The sequence below is a fragment of the Mauremys mutica genome, chromosome 2 (assembly GCF_020497125.1).
Source record: "Mauremys mutica isolate MM-2020 ecotype Southern chromosome 2, ASM2049712v1, whole genome shotgun sequence".
Classification (NCBI taxonomy): Eukaryota; Metazoa; Chordata; order Testudines; family Geoemydidae; genus Mauremys; species Mauremys mutica.
In genome coordinates this window covers 94,610,384-94,633,643 of record NC_059073.1, presented here as the reverse complement: position 1 = coordinate 94,633,643, position 23,260 = coordinate 94,610,384, and the positions used below count along the sequence as shown (strand labels likewise).

At 40.6% G+C, this 23,260-nt stretch overlaps 2 protein-coding genes across 5 annotated transcripts in view; one reads left to right on the top strand and one right to left on the bottom strand.

Annotated features, from left to right (window-relative positions):
- MC2R (melanocortin 2 receptor) overlaps positions 1-6,009 on the top strand; it is a 79,762-nt gene extending 73,753 nt beyond the window's left edge. Inside the window, exons 1-3 of one of the 2 annotated variants that reach the window (XR_006576894.1) lie at positions 2,374-2,464; positions 3,360-3,413; positions 4,262-6,009. The gene's annotated coding sequence lies outside the window, so the exon portion shown is untranslated. Of the gene's footprint in view, positions 1-2,373; positions 2,465-3,359; positions 3,414-4,261 lie in introns of those variants that run through there. The other variant, XR_006576893.1, reaches the window with a different exon arrangement.
- Positions 6,010-6,765: 756 nt separating this feature from the next.
- On the bottom strand, positions 6,766-18,291 carry MC5R (melanocortin 5 receptor). 3 transcript variants are annotated; one of them, XM_045005122.1, is made up of 4 exons: positions 18,230-18,291; positions 12,100-12,194; positions 10,444-10,541; positions 6,766-9,493 (listed from the first exon to the last, which is right to left on the bottom strand). In XM_045005122.1, the coding sequence occupies exon 4, from the start codon at positions 9,408-9,410 to the stop codon at positions 8,433-8,435; it is 978 nt and encodes a 325-aa protein (XP_044861057.1). In that variant the 5' UTR covers positions 9,411-9,493; positions 10,444-10,541; positions 12,100-12,194; positions 18,230-18,291; the 3' UTR covers positions 6,766-8,432. The 3 variants fall into 3 exon arrangements, with proteins under 3 accessions (XP_044861057.1, XP_044861058.1, XP_044861060.1); XM_045005123.1 differs by lacking the exon at positions 18,230-18,291 and adding an exon at positions 13,861-13,903 and having other exon boundaries at positions 12,088-12,194; XM_045005125.1 differs by lacking the exons at positions 12,100-12,194; positions 18,230-18,291 and adding an exon at positions 11,143-11,239.
- Positions 18,292-23,260: the final 4,969 nt, after the last annotated feature.

Sequence of the window (23,260 nt, the reverse complement as noted above, 5' to 3'; positions counted from 1 at the left end):
CATTATGTCAAGTATATTTTTTTTACGTTCATTCAATGTAATGACCTTAGCTACCTTACAATTTTTACTGTAATGGGTTGTATTCTGTATGGCTACTTAACCTTATTAAAAACAATTTTTCTGGATGTTTCGCTTTGAAGAAGTGCTGCTTACTTCCAAAAAGGAGACTTAGATTACAGACTCAAGGCTTGTCTACTCTTGAAATACTACAGTAACACAGTTTCAGCTGTGCTGCTATAGCACTGATGTGTAGATGCTATCTATGGAAGCTGATAGAAGGGGTTTTCTGACGGAAGAATTCTTCTGTCAATCTAGCACTGTCTACATAAGGATTTAGGCCAGCTTAGCTACATCATTCAGTGGTCTGGATTTTTCTTACCCCTGAATGACGTAGGTGGATCAATCCATTTTCTAGTATAGATCAATAATTTGTTAAACATAGGTTCTTAAAGTTAGCAACTAAACCAATGGTGCTAGTTATAATTATCCAGTTTTGAAAATGCTAGTTTGACCTCTCTGTCGCCATTCTCCCACCCTGTAAAATGGCAGTTATATTTACTATACCATTTCAGAGTAATATTGTGAGATTTAATTCATTAATGTTGACAAAACACTTTTGAAATAGTCATATGGAAGATGCTGTAGAAATGTTAAATATCATTAAAATTAGAGCTGGTCAAAAATTGGAATTTTCATTGTGTGGGAAATTCCAATATTTCAAAATTTGTTTTCATCCCAAATCAGGATAAAAAAACAAAATATCCACATCTTTCGGAGATCAGAAATTTTTCAAAATTTCTATTTAGAAATGTCAAAACATTTTGACATTCCTAAATCCTCTGGAGGCTGGGCTGCCTGGGTGGACTATGCCTCCTATGATGCATGCTGGTCACAATGTACTACAGCAGATCAATCAGAGGGGAGAGAGCAGTGCTTTGTAGGAGATGTAGTCCAAACAGCGGGCTCAGCTCACAGAGGGAATGGGAGTGGGAGGCACCCAAACTACAGTTCCCATGAGGCACTGAGGCCGCTTAGGCAAACACAGCATAATGTCCAACTTATGCAACATGAAAGAGAGACATTATTAATAACTATAAGTAATTCTTAATTGATTAACATTTACTTATAATTTAAGAAATAATGCACATCCAAATGTCTCCTGATCTAACAGGACAAGTTGTTGCATATCATTAGCTGGAATACTAAGGTTGAAAATCAGTATCAATACAGTCTGAATTACCCTTTTAGATGCTCAGATCCTATTTTAAGTCCTTTTGGGACTGAAGTTTCTCATTCTTGACCTTTATCCAGTGGTAAGTTTTGTATGTGGGAAAACTTGAGAAAAAAATCCGTACAGCCATTTCTGGTTTAGGAAAACCAGAAAAAAATATATATATTACACCGCTACCTCAATATAACACAACCCGATATAACACAAATTTGGATATAACACGGTAAAGCAGTGCTCCGGGGTGGGGGGGCTGCATACTCCGATGGATCTAAGCAAGTTCAATATAACACGGTTTCACCTATAACGCGATAAGATTTTTTGGCTCCCAAGGACAGTGTTATATCGCGGTAGAGGTGTATTTGCATTTTATAGAAAATGAAGGGATCATCTGTATTATTGTTATAAATATCATGTGAACCTCAGTTTCCCTGTTTGCTATTACCCTGTGTGACTGCCTGGAGTTAAATCAAAGAAGGCTGAAGGGAAACAAACAGAAAATGAAATAATGAAAACATGAGTTATTGCCAGAGAGAATACCAAGGTTCTTGAAGAAACAATGGGAAGCTATTGAATGGGAAATGCTCACCTGCCTGGCTCCAATCAGGCCAGCAGGTTAATTTTTCCCAGGACTGAGCCTAGGATCAAAAGAGCCGTAAATATTCAAGACCCTAGCATAGAGAGGAAGGGGACTAAGCTAGTAGCAGCTGCTCAGCAGGAGAGACAGAGAAGAGAGAGCTGCAGAGGGGACTCTCTCTCTCTCTCTCTCTCCCTACCTAGGGCTGGAGGTAGCTGGGTTATGTGGAAACTACCAAAACTTGCCAGAAAAGGATACATTTAGGTGAAACCAAATGCCTAAAGACTGTTGTTGTTTTAACCCTTCTCTCTGAATATTATGTACCTTTTGAGAGAGAATAAACAATGTTTGTTTTGAAGTAGCTGGTTTTGAGTCACTTTAATCAATTCCTGGTCACAGGCTGCCAGAGGGACATTTCTTACAGGTGCAAAATACAGGTGGGCCTGTTGTGTTAACATGGTTGGAAACCCTGGGATCCATTGTGAGAGTGGCAGAACCACGGAGTTCCACCTGGAGAGCAGTGAAGGCAGCAGAACCTGTCACCTGAGTGTACATTCAAGAGGGGCTGCAAAGGGGTCTCAGGAATCACTCACCCAGTTAGCGTGATCAGACTGTGGAAACCAGGAGTGATGAAGCCTGGTGATCCAATCTAAAGTGGGGTGAGTTCCACTATGGGAGAAGTGCAGGTAGAGACAGGCCTGTCACTTGGCAAGAGTGCCCAGGACAGACGGGGGCACATGTCCCTAAGGTGGTATGTGCCCCTGAAATGTGACACTTTCAAAAAGAAAATGGAATTCAGATTTTTTTTTATTTTTATTTTTTTGGCACAAAGAACTAAAATACGGTTGAATTTACATGTCAGCTGTGGTTTGATCTCAATTAGCATCTGGATAACTTTGCGGGGACATTAAGTGATAGTCAAAAACAACAAAATTATATGGAATTAGATACATAAACTCTACCAAGTCTTTTGCCATCATTTGTGGCACTATAGTGTTATGCAGTACATAACGGAAATACTATTAGGGCTTAATCCAAACCCCACTGAAGTCAATGGAAGGTTCTTAGGTAGATTAATAGAGCAATATTCTATCTATCTAGTTAAAGGTGTGGTTCTGGGTTTGGTTCTATGTCATTTTCAGGGTTTTCTTCTCAGGGCTGTTGTAAGATATCAGTCAATAAGTAATACTGTTTAGGAATGATATAAATTCCCTTTGATTTTCTATGTACACCTTCAAATAATCTGATTTTCCACCAGCACTAACACTTCTCATTCTTTAACATTTCATTGGATATGATTTATTTAGTTATCCTTTACCATTTTAAAACATCTGTATTTCCAGGTTCTCTCCTTTCCTTTCCTGGTCTGACTATTGCACCTTTCATCATTCTATTCAGTTACTTGTTATCAACATTATTTTCAAACTGACATTTTCAGCAGCATGTCGTTGGATATAAACACTATGTTCTTCATGTTCCTTGCTTTCCCATCCAAAGGTTCACAGTATGAAGGCTTGATGGGACTAATGGTGTATTTCCCACTTCTTTCATTAGGTTATCCACTGGGTCTTTGGTTCTCAGCCTATCTGTATTCCAGTCTTGTCTCAGGTGAGATAATCCAGACATGTGAACTTCCTCCACTAACCCCGTCTCATTAAGCTGCACACATTTTAAATTCACTATCAGTATAGTCCCATGTGATGAAACCTCCGGGAATACGTCCAACCAAACCGGGCAATCCTCCCTGTGCATCACAAAGCAAGCCCTCAATAGTCCATCAATGTACAGCCCCAGCGTCTCTCACCACGCTCAGGCTCTCTGCAGCTCCAGCCTCTCAGTCCAGCCTTTAGCCCGCTCTGGCCCTCTATCTTCAGCACTGTGGCTCAGAGAGCTATCAGACATCTCCCCCTGGTGCTCTCAGCCCTCTCCGGCCTGGGCTTTCTCAGGCTCAGAAAGGTCAGCATGCTTCTCCCTCTGCTGGCTTCCTGGAAATTTCTCCCTCTTTCCAGGGAGGTCATCCGGAGCTTTCTGCTTTCTTCAGGTTTCTCTCAGAGCATGTCTCTGCTGCTGCTTCTTGTCTCCCATTTAGGGACCACCCCCTCTAGGGCCCAGCTGCCCTCTTTTAAGCCTAATAGGAGGTCAACTGACCAGTCACTGGCCTCTTCCCTCATAAAAGGCCAATGTCACCCTCTGACACTCCCCTTCCAGAGAGTTACTACAGAATCAATTTAAACTTGATATGAAAGTCCAGTAGAGGGTGTACCTGTACTGTCACCAGTGGGTAGAGATGGACAAAATTTTTCAGTCAAATAGTAAATTTGCTGGAAAATGCAGTTTCAGGGCAACCAAAACTACTTGTGAATTGGAGTGGAATTTGGCTAATAGTGTTGGCTGAATAAAAAATGAAAAAAGTTTCAGTTTGAAAGCAACTGATTTTTTGTTTTGTTTTGTTTCAGCCACTGAACTGAAAAAATCAGTTATTCACTCAGCTCTACTAGTGAGAAGAGTTTGATAATGCTAAATGAGCAGACAGAAGGATTCCTCAATCTGTCTGACACAATGTCTGACTTGGGGCCTAACCGTGCATGCCTTACTCATGTTGGTACCTCCTTCAAGTCAATGAGACCAACCACGGTGTGTAGGGCATAGGGAAATCTTCAAGTGCCATAGAGCCACCACAGGAGCATGATGGGGGTCGTGGCTGGAATGCCCATAAACTCCAACAACACGCCTCTTGGAGTCTACTGCAGCCAATAGAACTTATAGCAGCCGTGGGGCTGCTTTATCTTATACTGGGAGAAAAACAATCCTCCAGCAGCCCTATGGATCAAAGATTCCAAAGTTCAGCTTTGCTGCAGCTCTGTGACTCAATTTTCTAACACTCTCCTAGTTGCTTCTGACCTCCTTTGACTGGATATGTAACTGACACTAGCCCTTTACATCAGTTGCCCCCGTGACTTCTATGCAAGTTGCATCTACTTTCAATAGGTATGAATGCAGAATAAATGAGATGTATAGTAATGACTCATAATAGAACACTACTGGTGTCCACACAGAACAAAACAAGTTTTCCATTCTTTTTCTCTCTTGGTTTTTGACATGGGGAAAAGGGAAACATCCAATACAGCAAATAATAGTGGTCATATCTGTTGTGTTTAAGGTTAAAGGAAAAATAAATTAAGCATCAGAGGATAACTCTTACCACCACCAGGTCTAAAATGAAGTGGCCTTTTAGTGGATCGGTGAAGAAGGAGTGATCAAGTGTCCCCTTCAAAGGCAGGGCTGTTTTTCTTGGTTAACATTCTGCTCTATTACAGAGTTGTTACTATGCATGTGTCTTCCGGGTGGACAGACCCTCTGTTGAACCATAACTGAATGACAGCATGAGCATGGGTGGTATCATGGATTGGTGGGCTGCTGAGAGCAAAACCCAGTGGCTAATTTTCTTGTGGTTTTCTCTTGAGGGTACTGGCATGAAGGTTCATACTTTTAATTAAAACTCAATAATGATGACTGCCAGAAACAATCAGAATACTCACTTTTTTTTTCCTCATCATATTCTAGTAGAAACAAAAACAGTATATTTGTTTTCATTCAGTTGTTGAATATGAGGCGTATGTATGGTGGTATCTATGTATTCATTTATTTAGCATTAGTTTTAATAGTGTTAGTCACAATGACCAATAAACACTGGGCCTAATTTGCCACTCTGCTATACTAGTTACACTGGCATGATTCCACTGAAACTGGTGTAACAGAACGGGGAATCAGGGCCACTATTGTGGCATATTTTTCCTGTCTCTTATTACAGATGCTAGCAGTTTCCACTCTGTGCAATCAGTGTCATGCCAGAGTTCCCTCTTCCCCATGTAAAGCTGACAATGATGGGTAAAGAAAATGTCAACACCTGCAGGAGAAAATAAATTAATTTAAATATCTCTTGGTTAGCCCGTAACTTCTTTTATAAGGCTTTCATCACTAAATATCAGTTTAAACTGAAACATGAAATCCTGGTGTGTAATATTCCCTTCCCCGGGAATTCTGTTTGCAATTTACCACTTGAAATAACAGCCCAAAAATACTGACAATTTTCCAAATAAACTCTAGAGACTATATTACAATGAATATTCAACAACAAATGGGTTTTCCAACCCTCGACTTTAATAATTACCTCAGATACTTATCTTTTTACATCAAATAAAATTCCAGAGCAAAAACAAAATATGAGGTAATGTACAATTCAAGAAAATATCCAAAGCTTTTACAGTTTTGATTTCCTATTTACTGATTTACAATTATTTACAATACAACCTTTTTATATATATATATATATATATATATATATATATATATATATATATATATATATATGTAGTGGTTTGAAGACTTGTTGTGCCTTTAATTATGTTGCTGGAAATTAAATGTACTGTCTCATTTTCACCCTAGCTAGAATGAAATTCACCCCAGTGTAGAGTGACTATCCATGCTACTTAAAGTGGGATTTAAGTGGTGAACTCTTCACTGGAGTGAACTTCACCTTAAAGCAAAATTCTGCCGATGTAAAATCCCATTCTCAAGTGTAACTGAGGGAAGAATCTGGCCCCTAAAGTATTGGTGGTTTCCTGATACAATTGGTGCACTAAAATTCTGTACTCAGGTGTCTCAACTGTGAGTGAAATGCCCATTCATGTAAATGGGAGCTGAGGATGAAGATCAAGGGCAGTATATGGCCCTCATTTTGTAAACTTGACTACTTTCCAAACACAAGTCCAAAGCTTTATCATCCAGTCTCCACTGTGATCATAATACCACAAACCTCCACACTGAAAATGTAGACTTGAAGATATTCAGCTGTCCTCCTAACAGTGTGGATCTCTAGATTTCTTTGTTTTTGAGGCTAGTGCTGCATAAGGTGCTGAGTTTGGAGCAAAAAATTGACATTTATAATAAAACATCCAAGTTTTTTTTCTATAATATGCTACGATCTAAGGACCTAATCCAAAGCCAATTGGGATAATGGGAGTCTTTCTACTGGCTTCAATGGGCTTTGGTTGAGGCCTTGAAACAGGTTCACTGGAGACAATTTAGCAAGAGTAACCTCTTGGTTTTGGAAAGGAATAATTTACTCTTGTGAGCTAACTTACATTTCAGATGTGTAATCAATATGAAACTGTTCCCTCTGTGAGTCTTTATATATTTTATATTTAAATGCTAAAGTCCAGCTTTTGGGAGGACATTCAGTAGATTTGTATCATTCCTTGGAAGAGAAATTAGAATATTTTGTAGCTCCTTGATTGTACTTTCTTCATCTGTGATCATATCCCACATTTTTCACATTATATAACTGTTACACAAGACAGTATTGGAGAGAACACAACAGGAAGCAAATTGCTCACACAAAATTTAAGAGGATTGCTGTATTTTATGAAAATGGCAGCCTCTTGGTAAAGAGAAAAGCATATCAGATGCTGGCTTAGGCCTATGTAAACATGTTACACGTTCTCCCATGTTCCTGGGAGCCACCCCCAGCATGCCTTGAAAACCATCCCTACTTTGTATAATGCCATCGTGAAAGCTGTACTCTGGGACCCAAATTTTTCCAATAATAAGTGCCCCAAATCCACCCGCATCTGACAATCTTCTTGCTGCCTCTGACATGCTCATTGGCCTAACGTCTCCCCACAAAAGGTTACATGGGTTACCTTTGTCTACCTTGAAGCCATATATGCTGTACTCATTTCAGGGACCAGAAAAACCCATATCCAGTGCTACCTTTAGGATGAACCACTGCAGCATTAAAATCAGCATGTGGTACACCTTTGCCTAAATATACAGTAATAGGCACACTGGAACAAATACAGACAGGTGTCATAAAATACTATGCTTAATACTGGGAAATGGTGCAATTACATTGACCTCTTGTGTAGTATGTATTTTGTGAATGCAACAATCATGATTGGGGTACAAAAATTTGTGTATATATACATATACAATTTCTTGTTCATAATTGTGTTGGTTGAGGCGTATAGACACTGACGTTTACAGATTATACTTTTCACTTAATGCTGATCAGTTATTCTTCTGGCTTTATGTCAATGAAGAAATTGACAGGAAACCTGTCCATTCTCACACTGCCACAATGAGCCATGTTGTACCCAAAGAAAATGTTAACTAGAAACCCATCTATTGGTTGTGTGTTAGTTAATGCTCACTGCATTTGGCAGTGAGACAAATAGGGATATCCTACCCACATCTACATATTCATGTACCCTACCCATAAAAATCAGAGGGGAAAGGATGAAATTTCTGCTACTTTTATAAAATATCTGGCTTGAATCTGGCCCCAAATGTTCTATTCTTCTCTTGATATACATGCATATGCTAACTCCTATTAATGCCAGGTAGAGCTATAGGTGTGTATGGAAGGGGAAATAAACCAAATAACATCAAACTAGAAAAACAGCTTTCTAATTTCCATAAAAACATGATCCTCATTACAAGGTGGAAAGACATTTTATAGTTCCTTCAGCAGAAATAGGGCAAGAAGATGCTAACAATTTTGACGCATGATTTTCCTGATAAATAATAATATTGCATCTTGGTTTCCTCATTCAAAAATGCATTTTCCTAATACTTGCTCGACAACCCACAGGCCATTCTTAGGCTATAGCAACAAATAATCTCCTTGAAGGTCTTCCGCATTTCCTGGCTACGAAAGGCATAGATCAAGGGATCGATCACTGAGTTACACATGATGAGGATGAGGTACATGTTGAAGTGAGACATAAAGCAAACACAGTAGAGGTTCTGAGGGCAAGAAATCATCAGGATGAGGTGGAGAAAAAATGGAGCCCAACAAACAATGAAGATGCCTAGTAGCATGGTCAGAGTGATAGCCCCCTTCATACTGGTTCTTTGATGGACAGAATTGTATCCAGGCAAAGCAGCTATTCTCTTAACATGAGTACGAGCCAGGAGGAACATATGTATGTACAGAGAGACCATGAGGAATAACATGGTGAAAAACATTGTGATGAGACAAATGATAACGTAAGTTGATTCATAATAAAGAATGAAGATAATGCCACAGCCAGTGCAAAACGTCCATATGCATGCAATGATTAGCCCTGATCTTTTCACTGTCATGATGTTGTGATAACGCAGGGCGTAGAAAATTGTGACATACCTGTCTACTGCTATAGCCAACAAACTGCACATGGAAGCCACCACAGATATGCAGATCATTGAATCAAAAACATTGTCTATATGTTGTACAAAAGCATCTTCCATAATTAGATGCCTATTGTTTATTAAATATATCGTTATGGTCTCCCAAGCATTAGAAACACTGACCAGCATGTCAGCTACTGCTAAACTGCACACAAAGAAATACATAGGTGAGTGCAAGTTCTTGTTCTTTACTATTGCACAGATGACCAAGATATTTTCAAGGAGGCTTATAATGCCCAGGATTAGAAACACCTCCACTGCTATGACCACTTGCTCACATGGTGATGATTTGTTCTTGACAATAGGCACCGTAAAGTTGATGCCAAAAGTACTCAAGTTAAGTTCTGGAATGTGTAGCTGGTAGGATGAGTTCATATCTGGAGGCAAATATGCTCTCTTCTTTCCAAAGGACTTGTAAAGCAGGGTGGTAAATGCATTTTCCAGAAAGGCAAGAAGCCCTGCCAAAAAAATATGGCAACATGACAAAAACAGGTAAGAGTTGACAAAACAAATATCAAATGGAATCAAATATTTGTATTTAATTCAGTATATCCAGCTCGTGACTGCTCCACATTCTATATTTATTCTAAATTAACCTGTCATAGATTTTTTCCAGCTATCCTTGCTCATAGGGAAATTAAAATCACAAACTAATAGAGAGATTTATGACCCTTCTTTTTTCTTTCTCCTCAGACTTTTGCTCATTCTCCAATGTTGATTGTCTTTCCCTGAAGCTAGCACATTTTATCTGGAAATTCTGGTGAACTCAGAATATTTTCAGCTAAATTACTACAGAACAATAAATAGTATCTGACAGGTGTCTCAATCCTGGCAGCCTTGAAACCCATAAGAATACACTATTCATAACTGAAATCAGACTGTATCCTCTCATCTGATCATACTTATATAAAATTTGAATTCCTGCAAGAATTAATGACTGAGCCTTTTAAGCAAAAGATTTAAATATTTTTTCTGACCTTTGCACTTCTTAAGTTTGCATAACTTGTGGTATAAACAGCTTATCTGCTCCAGACTAATATGCTCAGCTTAACAATACTGTTTTAAACCATTAAACAAGACAAATCTGTATATTTCAGGTTTCACATTGTTTTATTCTCTTGTAATTAAGATTTGAATATTTTAACTTGCCCACTAAAATCACAAGGGAATTTCTGTCAGGAATGGGTATTCTATTCAAATTATGGGTATATTAATCAAGGCTTTTTTTCCCCACTAATGATAATATTTTGAGAGGAATGTCATAAGCAATAAAATTCTTAATAAGCAGAACATATTTAGCTTGCTGTTCGTCAGTGCAAATAAAATTCAAAGGCTTTTAAGAAAAACTACTCTCCATTTTAAAAGGTAACATTTCCGATACAATTAAGAAGCAGTTGTACTTATTTACCAGGACTGTTCCTTCAGATCCTATTTCTCTTCATATCCTGTATTCTTTCCCTCTAGCTGTCACATGTTTCAGCTCCTCTGCCTGTCCATCCTCAAGGGCTAAATGAAAAAAGAATGTTCAAATTCATAGAGTCAAGGCTGCCCAGGTATAAACTATTTACCATGCAACTGCCCTTATATAGTCTCAGAGAGTTAATGACTTCAGTGCTCAATCTGTGACTCCTCCTCTACCCCCTTCTTTGCCTCCAACTTCCCTTCCCACACATTTCATTACTGAAGGCTTGGGTTTTTACCACCACCTAGTGGCTCATACTTGTAGAGCACTTCAACTTTTATTTTTTATTGGCAGCTGTTTGCGATCCAGAATTCACTCCCAAACTGTTTTATTTGTGTGTGTGTGTGTGTGTGTGTGTGTGTATAATATGCCAGTTGCTTTGCTTGTTTTCTTACACTTATGCACATGTTCTATTTTTCTTTCCCTATTATTTTTAGTATTGATTGAAAACAAGTCTCCACTGAAATCATCGATCCAAGCACAGGAACAGAACTTTGTGGTAGCCTTTATTTATTTATTTTTATTAACACCTAGCATTTGCCTTATATGCACTCTCAGTGGCACTTGATCTTCAACAGACAAAGAGCCACAGTGTCATTAAACAGAACTGCAAAAAGACATAAACGAAGAACACGCAATGCCTACCTTTACTAGTAGGATCCTCTCCAAGTTAGGGGATCAAATGGAGGGGTGCTAGCCCATAAGGGCAGGACAGGATAACCCAGACTGGGCAGGCACTCTGTCCTGTGAGTAGAACGCAGACTGGTGGGTCAGGTTTGTGACTAAGGGTATGTCGACACTGCATAGAAAAACCAAGTCTCAGAGCCTGGGTCAGTTGACTTGGGCTCACAGGGCTCGGGCTGCAGGTCTAAATTTAGCAGTTCCCAGACATCATCAGGTTTCATTTCAACCTTTCTAAAACATTTCTGTGGTTTCCCAAGCTGCCCAGACACCTGGTAGCCCATAGCTTGAGGAGTCTGTGAGAGGGAGCTCCCAGGGCTTCTGGGCTGCTGAGGAGCTGGGAGTCTTGGGAGCCAACCTGCCAGGCTACTCTGGAGCTGGGGACCTTGAAAGACCTGGGAGCCTGGTCTGCCAAAGAACCACAAACCAGGGCTCGCAGACTTCCAGGCTCCCCATTCCAGTCAGGCTGCTGAGAAGCCAGGCAGGTGAGCTAAAAGGAAACAAGGCAGGTTTTGAAATCTGCTTGGCAGGCAGGGATACACTGGAAACCTGCCTGGCTTCTGCCTGAATTTTGTCAGAATTGGCATGGTCACCCAGGACATTTTGATTTCAACAAACCAGCATTTGTGGAGACAAAAAACGTTCCGCTGGAAAAGTCTAGCCTGTACTAAACATGGTTTGCCATCGTAGCCATTCAGCCAGGGACAGCTATACTGGCAAATCCTTCTGGTGGGATGCAACTTATACTGGCAAAAGAGCAATTCTATCAGTAGAGTTCACCAGTTCCCTGACCAAAAAAGCTTTTCTTTTTTTAATTTGCTGGTATAACCATGTCTACACTAGCACTTTTACTAGTGTATAAGAATGTTATTTAAAAAATCACACCCCATCCAAGATTAAAATACTGACCTGTAGATCTACCTGTAGCATGCAAGACAGCTGACTCCCCCTCGCTAAGGTTAAGTGCTGCTCCCACTAGCAAATCCACACAAGGCAGGAACTTGTCCCTTAGATTCCTTCAAGATACAAAAATGCATGTGAGGTATTTATTGTACAATAATGTTACTACTATTAATGAAATTAATCAGAACAGTGAAACAAGCAGCATTTACCTCCCGGTAATTTCCCAGTCATTCTCTAATAGAACGAGAACTCCTGAGTACTCCAAATAAAACATTTTCTGCATTGTAGCCATCTGAGTGAGACAGCAAACATATCTGGGCAGGCACCTTACCGCCTCTGCCACTCTAAAGTGCCATGTACACTTTTGGTCCTGTATAAACAACCAACAAGAAATGGTAATAATGTTAAACACCCTATTCTAGATTAAAAGTGTTTGCTGGAAACTGGAACTGTACCAAGACTCCAGATTTAAACACCCCTAAACTTTGGAGGATGTTTGAAATCTAATCCTGCTACTCACCCTGAATTTTGCAAATGCGTATTTTTCTACTGGGCAGCAGATCTGACGACTCTTAAACTGGTGTTTGAAATCTAGAGCTGGATTGGGGGAAATAAGAATTTACCAGAATTCTCCCTGGCAAGGGTCATGTAATGCCTCCCCAGAATCACATCTCCTGCACTGGTGTTGCACCTTATAATCTTCCCTCTGGAAACATGTGGAAGGGAAGAAGCAGACAGATCCAGGATTTCCTTTTCTCCTCCCTCATGTGCCAGCCAGCAGAGTTGTGTGGTTGCATGTGGAGAGGTATGCTGCACAAAAAGGTGTGTCCCAAATTTAAGACACACACCCCAGAACATTTATGGGGCCCTGGGAAGCATGGTGCCTTTCTGAGGCACAGTTGCTCTCCGTAGGGCAGTGTCATTTCTGTACCACTCCTACATCTGGTTGTGTCTACATGTCACAATTTATATTGATAGACCCAACTTCTGCCCTGGATTAGATGGCAAGTGAGCATGAAAAAATTGTCCAAAAAGAGAATCTAGCCCTTACAACCTGCTCCACTCACTCTATGGTAAAAGAAAGACAAATCTCTCTCAACAGTGTTATTCAAATTATTCCTAGGCTATTGTGACATGATTGTTTGGCCAATAAATATTCAGCTCTCCAAATAAATTATATTTTTCTTTGTTACTGTTATTTGAACATGCAGTGATGGAAAAAATAAAACCCAACTGTTCCATTGTTCCATCTGCATTTATAGGATTTTACTGCAGGTCTTAAAAAAATGACATTTTGAATGAAATCACAACAAAGACCTCAAGTGACAGCACAATTTTTGTTTATGTCAGATGTACTTTAAACCTTCACAAACAGACATTTATCAGCCTGCCAGACAATGCAGTAGTTAGGAAGATATTTAAGGCTTGCCATCTGATACCTCCAAATACTTTCTGCACATCGCTGAAAAGCAAAAATAAGCTATGAAGCTTTACATCCATAGTGCTTTGTTTCTTTTTTTTTTTGAGTAAATGTATTGCTTGCCAGACTGACTGACAGCCTCTATCCACAGAACAAGTCAATGAGAACTATATATTTCCCCACAAGGGTCAACTAGTTTAACCTCCTCTAGTCCTTTGTGTTCATTTTGGGCCTGGTCTAAAGACTTGTGAATTCAGTGGGAGTTTTTCCTTTACTTTCTGTGGGCTTTGGATCGTGCCCTCAGTCTTTTGCCTCTGTGCTATGACTGATAGTTGTCTAAATCAAAATCAGCACAATACCTGCTGGAATCAGTGTTATATCCTTGGGGGCAGCCGGTTTACGAAGAAATCACTTGAGGCCAGACAGCAGACAGCTAACAAAACTCCCATTTTATTTACAGACACAGAGGTCACCCAACCGGCCGAAACTGGCTGGGCTATCCCCTAATAATCTAACTCAGTTGCCACAGGAACAAAAACCATGACAACCAAATACACAACATATTCCTCCCCCCCCTAATAAGAACATCCCCTAAATAAAACACACACTAGACTAGAGAAGGAGGGTAGACTGCCTCCATTCCCGGCTAAACCCTTGGGATTATTTTTCCCCATAACCGTGGGTTCGCCCTAGCTAAAGATCCAGCCGATGAGGAGGCCTTCTGTCTCTAGGTGGATTACGGCGAACTTCTGGTGTTGTTGCACCTGAAAGTACCATGGGCTCTGGGTCCGCAGCACGAACAGGTGAGGAGGTGGTATCAGCTCGTGCTGGGCAAAGGGGTATCTCAGCCGCCGGCAGTAATGGAGGAGAACAGACAAACAGGTGATTTGTGATTCCGTGTCTCACCAGAAGTGGTGAAGTCAGACCACTCAACTGCAGATGTGTCCTGAGGACTGGCATGACCTGGCAACAGCTGATCTACATGTCGCCGCCAGGTAAGATTCTCTGCAGTCCGGACTGTGTAAGAAACAGGTCCTGTTTGAGTGATGATTGTGGCAGGGACCCATTTAGCTCGGGAAGTATAATTCCGAGCCAAAACTGGCTGTCCTGGGCTAAAGGTTCGCTCTTTTGCTCTGGGTGCCCGTCTGATAACTTGATTTTGCTGCTGATGTTGCACAATTTGTTGGGGTTCAGAAGGTTTCAGCAGATCAAAGCAAGTGCGCAGCTGTCGTCCCATCATTAGAAAGGCCGGAGATGCCTTGGTTGTAGCATGAGGTGTGTTTCTGTAGGAAAGTAAGAAGGTATCCAGACGCTTTTGAATGGAGTGTTGTCCCCTTGCTGATTTCAAAGCGTGTTTCATTGTCTGCACAAATCTTTCAGCTAATCCGTTGGTGGATGGATGATATGGTGCTGACGTGATGTGGTGTATCCCATTTGCCTTCATAAAATTTTGAAACTCCTGAGAGATGAACTGCGGTCCGTTGTCGCTCACAAGTTGTGCTGGCAGACCAAAATGACAAAAGAGTCCTCGTAGTTTTTGGATAGTACTCTCTGCAGTAGTGGACTGCATTATAGAGACTTCTGGCCATTTAGAATGGGCATCTACTGCCACCAAGAACATGCTTCCTTCAAGGGGGCCAGCGAAGTCAATGTGAATACGTTGCCATGGGTTTTCAGCCAGTCCCATGGGTGTAGGGGTGCCCACTGGGGTGCATTCCTTACACCCTGACATGACATACAAGCTTTTACCTTCTCTTCAATAGCACTGTCCAGTCCAGGCCACCAAAAATAGCTTAGTGTAATTTCCTTCATGCGCACTATTCCACAGTGACCGGAATGTAGCTGTTCTAACATCTGTGATCTCAGTGGTGGTGGAATAATGACACGTCTCCCCCACAACAAACAACCAGATTGGATCGATAACTCCGTCCTCCTGGACATGTAGGTAACAAGGTCGGGTGAGACCAGAGAGGTTTGTCGAGATTTTCCATGCATCAACAGGTCCATAACTTGGGACAATACTGGGTCAACGCGAGTTGCCTTCTTTATCTGAGTAGCAGTGATGGGTGTATTCTCTACCTGTTCAAAGTAGAAGATTTCCTTTTGGGCACTATCTTGATGTTTGACCGGCAAAGGCAACCTGGAGAGGCCATCTGCATTGCCGTGCAGAGTGGATTTCCGATATTTGATTTCATATGTGTGTGCTGAAAGTAACAATGCCCAATGTTGCATACGACTAGCAGCTAATGGGGGAATGCCTGTGTAGGGTCCAAAAATTGACGTCAGAGGTCAATGGTCTGTGAGAAGAGTAAACTTTCGCCCAAACAGGTACTGATGAAACTTCCGAATTCCAAAAACAATTCCTAATGCCTCACGTTCGATTTGGGCGTAGTTAGTTTCTGCTTTGCTTAGAATGCGTGAAGCAAAAGCAATAGGTCTCTCTTCTCCCGAAGGCATAATGTGTGACACGACCACTCCCACTCCATAAGGGGAGGCATCACAGGCCAATTGTAGGGGTAAGGATGGATCCAAGTGCGTTAGAACTTCAGAATTTAGCAATGCATCCTTAGCTTTGTTAAATGCAACATCACAGGCTTCAGTCCACTTCCAGGCCTTGTTCTGCCCAAGGAGCTCATGAAGTGGTTTTAGCAGTCTGGCTAACTGTGAGATGAACTTTCCATAATAGTTCAGTAGTCCTAGAAACGAGCGCAGCTGGCTTACATTTTGAGGTGGGGGAGCCTCCACAATAGCTTTAACTTTTGCAGGGGCCTTATGAAGACCTGCAGAATCAATGATGTCTCCCAAATATTTAACAGAGGGCTTGAAGAATTCACACTTGTCTTTGCGAACTCGTAGGCCATACTCTTCCAGTCTTTGTAGGGTAGCCTCTAAATTCTTTAAGTGATCCTCTTCATTTCTTCCAGTGACCAGGATATCATCCAGATAGCACTGAACTCCTGACAAGCCACACAAGATCTGGTCCATAGCCCTCTGGAACAGGGTGGGAGCAGATGTTATTCCAAAGGGTAGGCGACAGTATCGATAAAGCCCCTTATGAGTCACAATAGTCAACAGCTCTTGGGACTTTTCATCGACATGCATCTGTAAATATGCTTGACTCAGATCAATCTTACTGAACTTTTGTCCCCCAGCCAGGCCTGCGAAGAGGTCATCGATGCAGGGAAGCGGGTATTGCTCTGCACACAACACTGGGTTGACAGTGACTTTAAAATCACTGCAAATCTGGAGAGAGCCATCTTTCTTCACTATTGGAACAATAGGAGTGGCCCATGACCTATGGGTAACTGGTATTAGGACTCCATTGGTGACCAGGCGCTCCAGGTCCGCTTCGACTTTCGGCCTGATGGCATATGGCACAGTTCAGGCTTTCAGATATTTTGGTGGACTGTCAGGTTTAATGTTCAATGTCACAGTGATTCCCTTCATACTTCCCAAATCATCTCCAAAAACAGCAGCATGTTTCCTTAGTATAGGGGTTAGACTGGTTTCTTCTTTAGTCATCCAGTGCACTTCTGCCCAGTTCAGTTGAATCTTCCCAAGCCAAGACCTACCCATTAAGGCTGGGTAGTTACCTCTCACCACATACAGTGGCAATTTAGCAGCCTGTCCATTGAGCTCCACCTTAACATCAATAGTGCCCAACATGGGCACAGCTTCTCCAGTATACGTCTTCAGAACAGTTTTTGTTGCCTTAAGCGGAAGATGCTGTAGCTTTTCTTTATACACAGTCTCGGAGACCAGTGAAACGGCTGCACCGGTGTCCAGTTCCATGTGTATAGGTTTGCCCTCCAACAACGGGGTTACCCAGTATTCATGTGAGCCATTGCCAAAGACAAAACATGCAGTGGTACTTCCTCTTGCGATGAGGTGTCACTTTGATCATCCTGGGTCTGCTCTAGGGTATGCTGGGTTCCTCTTTTTGTCGGCCAGACCACAGGCCTCTTTTTCTTTTGTTTACAGGCACACTCAATGTGTCCCTTTTTGCCACAGTGTCGACACACCGGGTCCTTACACCAGTATTCTGATGACTGGTGACCCGGCTTACCACAGCGGTAACATTCTTGACTCTGCACAGTTTTGTGGGTCGGTTCTTGTGACACTTTTTGCACCCTAGGGGATGCACCGATGTATTGCGCCTCCCTTGTAGCCAGTTCCATGGAGACAGCAATATCAACAGCCTTCTGTAAGGTAAGCTGAGCCTCTGTCAGTAGGCACTTCTGTATAACTTCACTGTAGAGGCCACACACTAACCTGTCACGCAGGGCATCATTTAACATCTCCTTAAATTCACAGTGTTCTGCTAGCTTTTTTTAAATTGCTACAACTTGTACAACTGTTTCATCTTCCTTTTGGTCTCTTTTGTGGAACCTATATCTTTCAGCAATTACCAGTGGTTTGGGGGAAAAATGGGACCCCAGGATTTCCACAATGTCACTGTAAGATTTAGTCGCTGGCTTAACAGGGTGTAGTAAGCTGCGTAGCAGGGAGTAAGTTTTAGCCCCTACAACACTTAAGAATATTGGCACCTTCTTCGCTTCTGTAATGTCATTTGCAATAACAAAAAGCTCAAAACGCTCAGTATACACATGCCACTGCTCTATATTCTCATCAAAAGGTTCCATTGGCCTGGTCAGAGTAGCCATGATTTTTAGTTTCACTTTCACAGTCAGTGCAAACAAGCAGCTTTTTTGTTTGTTTGTTCTTTACCTTGACTTCTACTTCCTTCCGTTACTGGAGCAGCACCGGAATCCTACCCTCGTCACCACTTGTTATATCCTTGGGGGCAGCCGGTTTAGGAAGAAATCACTTGAGGCCAGACAGCAGACAGCTAACAAAACTCCCATTTTATTTACAGACACAGAGCTCACCCAACCGGCCGAAACCGGCTGGGCTATCCCCTAATAATCTAACTCAGTTGCCATAGGAACAAAAACCATGACAACCAAATACACAACAATCAGCACTCAGACCATCAACTTATTCCACATAAGCCACTAATCAACTAGCAGTTGGTGCCAGATTTGAACCTGAGCAGTTGGTCCCAGATTTGCGTGAGGTGAAAAGCTTTGCTGCCCTTAGCCAGCAGTTCACCAGAGTTCTTTTTCCACAGTGCACAGCAATTTAAAAATTCAATATGTCAGTTTTCTTAAAGAATTAACAGCAATACTGGACTAAGAACAAACTGTATTACAATAACAAACGGGGCATGTTATGTTGCTGTGTGCATTTTCAATGCAATGTACCACAAATGACAATATAGTGAAATGACAGTTATTTTAGATCTAGGTCACAAGGAATTTGTTATTAATTTTGAATTAAATCAATGTGTCTGTTTACGATGCACAGCAGGAACTTTCTTTAGTGCTATAATTGTTTACACTGTGGTAGTGTCCAAAGGTTCTTCTCAGGATCAGGCCGTGCACTGCATTAGGCACAGTGCAAATATAGAAGACAACATGTCCCTGCCCCCAAGGAGGTTTGATTCATTGTCTTTTTGAGCGTGGATTCATAAGGTTCCTCTGGGAATTAATTTTGCCTGCTCCCACTCCTGTTTCCCACTGTGACCAATGGGAGTTTTGACAATTACAAGAACGGAAGCAGGAACAGGCCCTTAGAAGCTGCTCCAAATAGGAACCATTTGAACTTTCTCCAGATTTGACACACAAACACAGTTCAAGGCAAAGTGCTGTCAAAGGCCTCACTCAGGAGAGAGAGGATCCTTATTTACTTTTCAAAAGCCCATATCATGATAATTCTCTGGCTCATGCCACCCTTAATGATCTTGCAACATCAAAACATGTTTCATCTGTGTGTATATTCAAGTAACAATATCAAGGTTATTCTCTGACTTGGGATTCAGTGTTATTATATCAGATGACATGAGTAGAGGGAAGGTGATGTAGTGACAGCCAGCTCACCACTTTAGTCATCTGTACCTATGTTCTCCAGAAGAAAGAAATCCAGAAAAAAGGTATTTCATATCTCTGTGGCTAATTGTCCCATTCTAATGTCCTTCCAAGACAAACTTCTTTTTGGGAGAGTGGGCACATTTCTGAGAGTGACAACTAGAGCTGTGTGAATAAAAGCTATTTCGGTTTGTTGGCAATTCTGACAAAAATTTAAAAAAATGTTTCAGGTCAAACTGCAAATGAAATTTTTCAGAAAAAGTCAGGAAAAAAATTGTTTCAGGCCGAACCAAATGTTTCATTTGACCCAAAACAAAATGTTTGGTTTTCATTTCTATTTTTTAGTTATTTTTAATTCATAAATTTGAAGGGAATTTCAAACTGAAAAATTAAAATTAGGGTGTTGATTAATCGCAGTTAAGTCACACCATTAACTCAAAAAATGTATCACAATTAATCACACTGTTAAACAATAAAATGCCAATTGAAATTTATTAAATATTTTGGATGTTTTTCTACATTTTCAAATATATTGATTTCTATTACAACACAGAATACGAAGTGTACAGTGCTCACTTTATAGTAGTATTTTATTACAAATATTTGCACTGTAAAAATGATAAACAAAAGAAATAGTATTTTTCAGTTCACCTCATACAAGTACTGTAGTACAATTTCTTTATCGTGAAAGTGCAACTTACAAATGTAGATTTTTTTTTGTTATATAACTGAACAAAACAAACAATGTAAAACTTCAGAGCCCACAAGTCCTCTCAGTCCTACTTCTTGTTCAGCCAAACTCTCAGACAAACAAGTTTGTTTACATTTATGGTAGATACTGCTGCCTGAAATGTCACCTGAAAGTGAGAACAGGCATTCACATGGCACTTTTGTAGCTGGTGTTGGAAGGTATTTACGTGCCAGATATGAAAAATATTTGTATGTCCCTTCAGCCACCATTCCAGAGGACATGCTTCCATGCTGAGGATGCTTGTTAAAAAAAAAATGTGTTAATTAAATTTGTGACTGAACTCCTTGGCAAAGAATTGTAGGTCTCTTATTCTGTTTTAACCACATTCTGCATATATTTCATGTTATAGCAGTCTCGGATGATGACCCAGCACATGTTCATTTTAAGAATACTTTCACAGCAGATTTGCCAGAACACAAAGAAGGTACCAATGTGAGAGTTCTAAAAATAGCTACAAATTGACCCAAGATTTAAGAATCTGAAGTGCAGTCCAAAATCTGAGAGGGACGAGGTGTGGAGCATGCTTTCAGAAGTCTTAAAAGAGCAACACTCGGATGCAGAAACTACAGAACTCAAACCACCAAAAAAAGAAAATCAACCTCCTGCTGGTGGCATCTGACTCAGATGATGAAAATTAACATGCGTTGGTTTACTCTGCTTTGGATTGTTATCGAGCAGAACCCACCATCAGCATGGACGCATGTCCTCTGGAATGGTGTGGTTGAAGCATGAAGGGCCATATGAATTTTTAGTGCATCTGGCACGTAAATATCTTGCAACACTGGCTACAACAATGCCATGTGAATGCCTGTTCTCACTTTCAGGTGACATTGTAAACAAGAAGTGGGCAGCATTATCTCCTGCAAATGTAACCAAACTTGTTTGTCTGAGCGACTGGCTGATGTAGGACTGAGTGGACTTGTAGGTTCTAAAGTTTTACATCATTTTATTTTTGAATGACTTATTTTGGTACATAATTCAACATTTGTAAGTTCAACTTTCATGATAAAGAGATTGCACTACAGTACTTGTATTAGGGGAATTGAAAAATAATATTTCTTTTGTTTTTTACAGTGCAAATATTTGTAATAACAAATAAATATAAAGTGAGCACTGTACATTTTGTATTCTGTGTTGTAATTGAAATCAATATATTTGAAAATATAGAAAACATCCAAAAATATTTCAGTACATGTTATTCTATTATTGTTTAACAGCGTGATTAATCGCAATTAATTTTTTTAATTGCTTGACAGCCCTAATTAAAATCTTTTGTTTCCACTTGTTCAGATTTTTTTCCAACTTCAGCAAAAGTGACAAGAATTCAAAAACATTTTGATATCACTGAATCTGCATTTTTTAACTGAAAAAAAAAAACCAGTTTCAACCCCAAAATATTTCAGCCAGCTCTAATTACAAGCCTAAGTACTAAGGTACTATCCAGGCTGGTATCAGAACCATGTTGGTTGCACAATATGGTTTAATCCTATTGAGGGCAGGATTCAAGCATGTCTTCCTTAGCCATTATGGACAGGATTTTCTCCTGAGAATCGTGCTACTAACCTGGTAGGTAGTCCAGTCTTGTCTACACAACTGAAACAACCTAGCCTAACAAATCCACTTAAGCATGTGGCCCAAACAGTTTATTTATATAACATCAGTTGGGTGGCAAAATTAAATTGTTCCAATTTGTGTTTTAACAGGGTTAAATAACATAGACTTTTACAGTTTAACACAGTTTGGGACTATCCAACTGTGTTTATAACTCTTTCTATCAGCAACAGCTCTTTAAACCATGCTCAAGCACAGTGGTTAAATACAGTTGAGTCAGCTGTGTAGATGGTGCTAGTTAGCACAGTTTCATAATAAGGTTCTAACGGTTTTCAAACAAAGCTTTCTGTTGTAACTAGCATGGTTTATGTTTACAGGGCAATCTCATAGTTCTGATCCCGTGGCCTAAAGAGAAGAATATGGGGTTCTCATCTTGAAGTACTTCTGATGTATGGCATGTTTTATCTTTCTTGTGCTTTCTGCATAATTTCTAATCCTTTGTCTGCAGCACCTGGAAATCAGATTCCTAAGGCAAATCATTTCCTTTCATTGTTTATAAACTTTCCAATAACAGTGTAGATACTATGCTCTTTTCAGTGCTGATTATTTTCTTTTAGTCCTCTAATTGTTTGTTTATTACTTTGTCTTCTTTTTAATTCTCCTAATCTTTCCATTTATAAATTCCTCTGTGCATTCTGTTTGCCCTTGATAATGTTCCTTACATCGCAGCTTAACTGCATTTACAATAGCTTTCACTGTTCTTTTTAATACTCTGAGTAGACCAATTGATTACAAGAAATCAGCCACCAGACTGGATGGTTTGGCTGTTGTCCAGTAGTGCAATGCCAGGTCACACACTCAGACTTCGAGTCAGCCTTTGGATTCTTGTTCCACGTGGTTGGAGCAGGAGAAGGCTCTTCACACATCACAAAGAGGATGTAGTTGATCTTCTGGAGAAAGAGCTTGATGATTTACTGCAGGAGTGTAAGGGCCATCCTGCTCTCACTGAAATCACCAGGAGGTGCACAGATGACCATAATTAAAGAAGGAAATGGAACAGCAGCAGTGGAAGAGCTGGCTGGGCTTGCTGTGGCCACTCACCTCTCCTCCCACCAGGACAGGGAGCCATTCCAACCACCTCGTGATGCCCACACCTCTTGCAATAGGGCAGCAGCGAGGTGGGAGCAACAGCTGTGAAAGAGGAGATATGACTGCTTCAATATCTCCTTCAAACAAGGTGGTGACACTAGCGGCAGCAGGAAGCCACTCCAAAAACCTGTTTCTTCTGGGACTGCTTCCACCAGAACAGAGGGAGCAGGAAAGGCCATAGTTAACCCCTCTTCATACATTATTTTTTCATAGGATGATTAACTAGGGCTGCTAAAAATTCCTTCCTGGACAGCACTTCACAAAGACCCTTTTTGAGACATGGATGATCCTTTATTATGAAGACGGTCAGTGGTTGTGCATTGTGTTTTAAAATTGAGAATGAATAGGAAAGATTGCTTTAAATAGTTAAAGAGAGGAGGA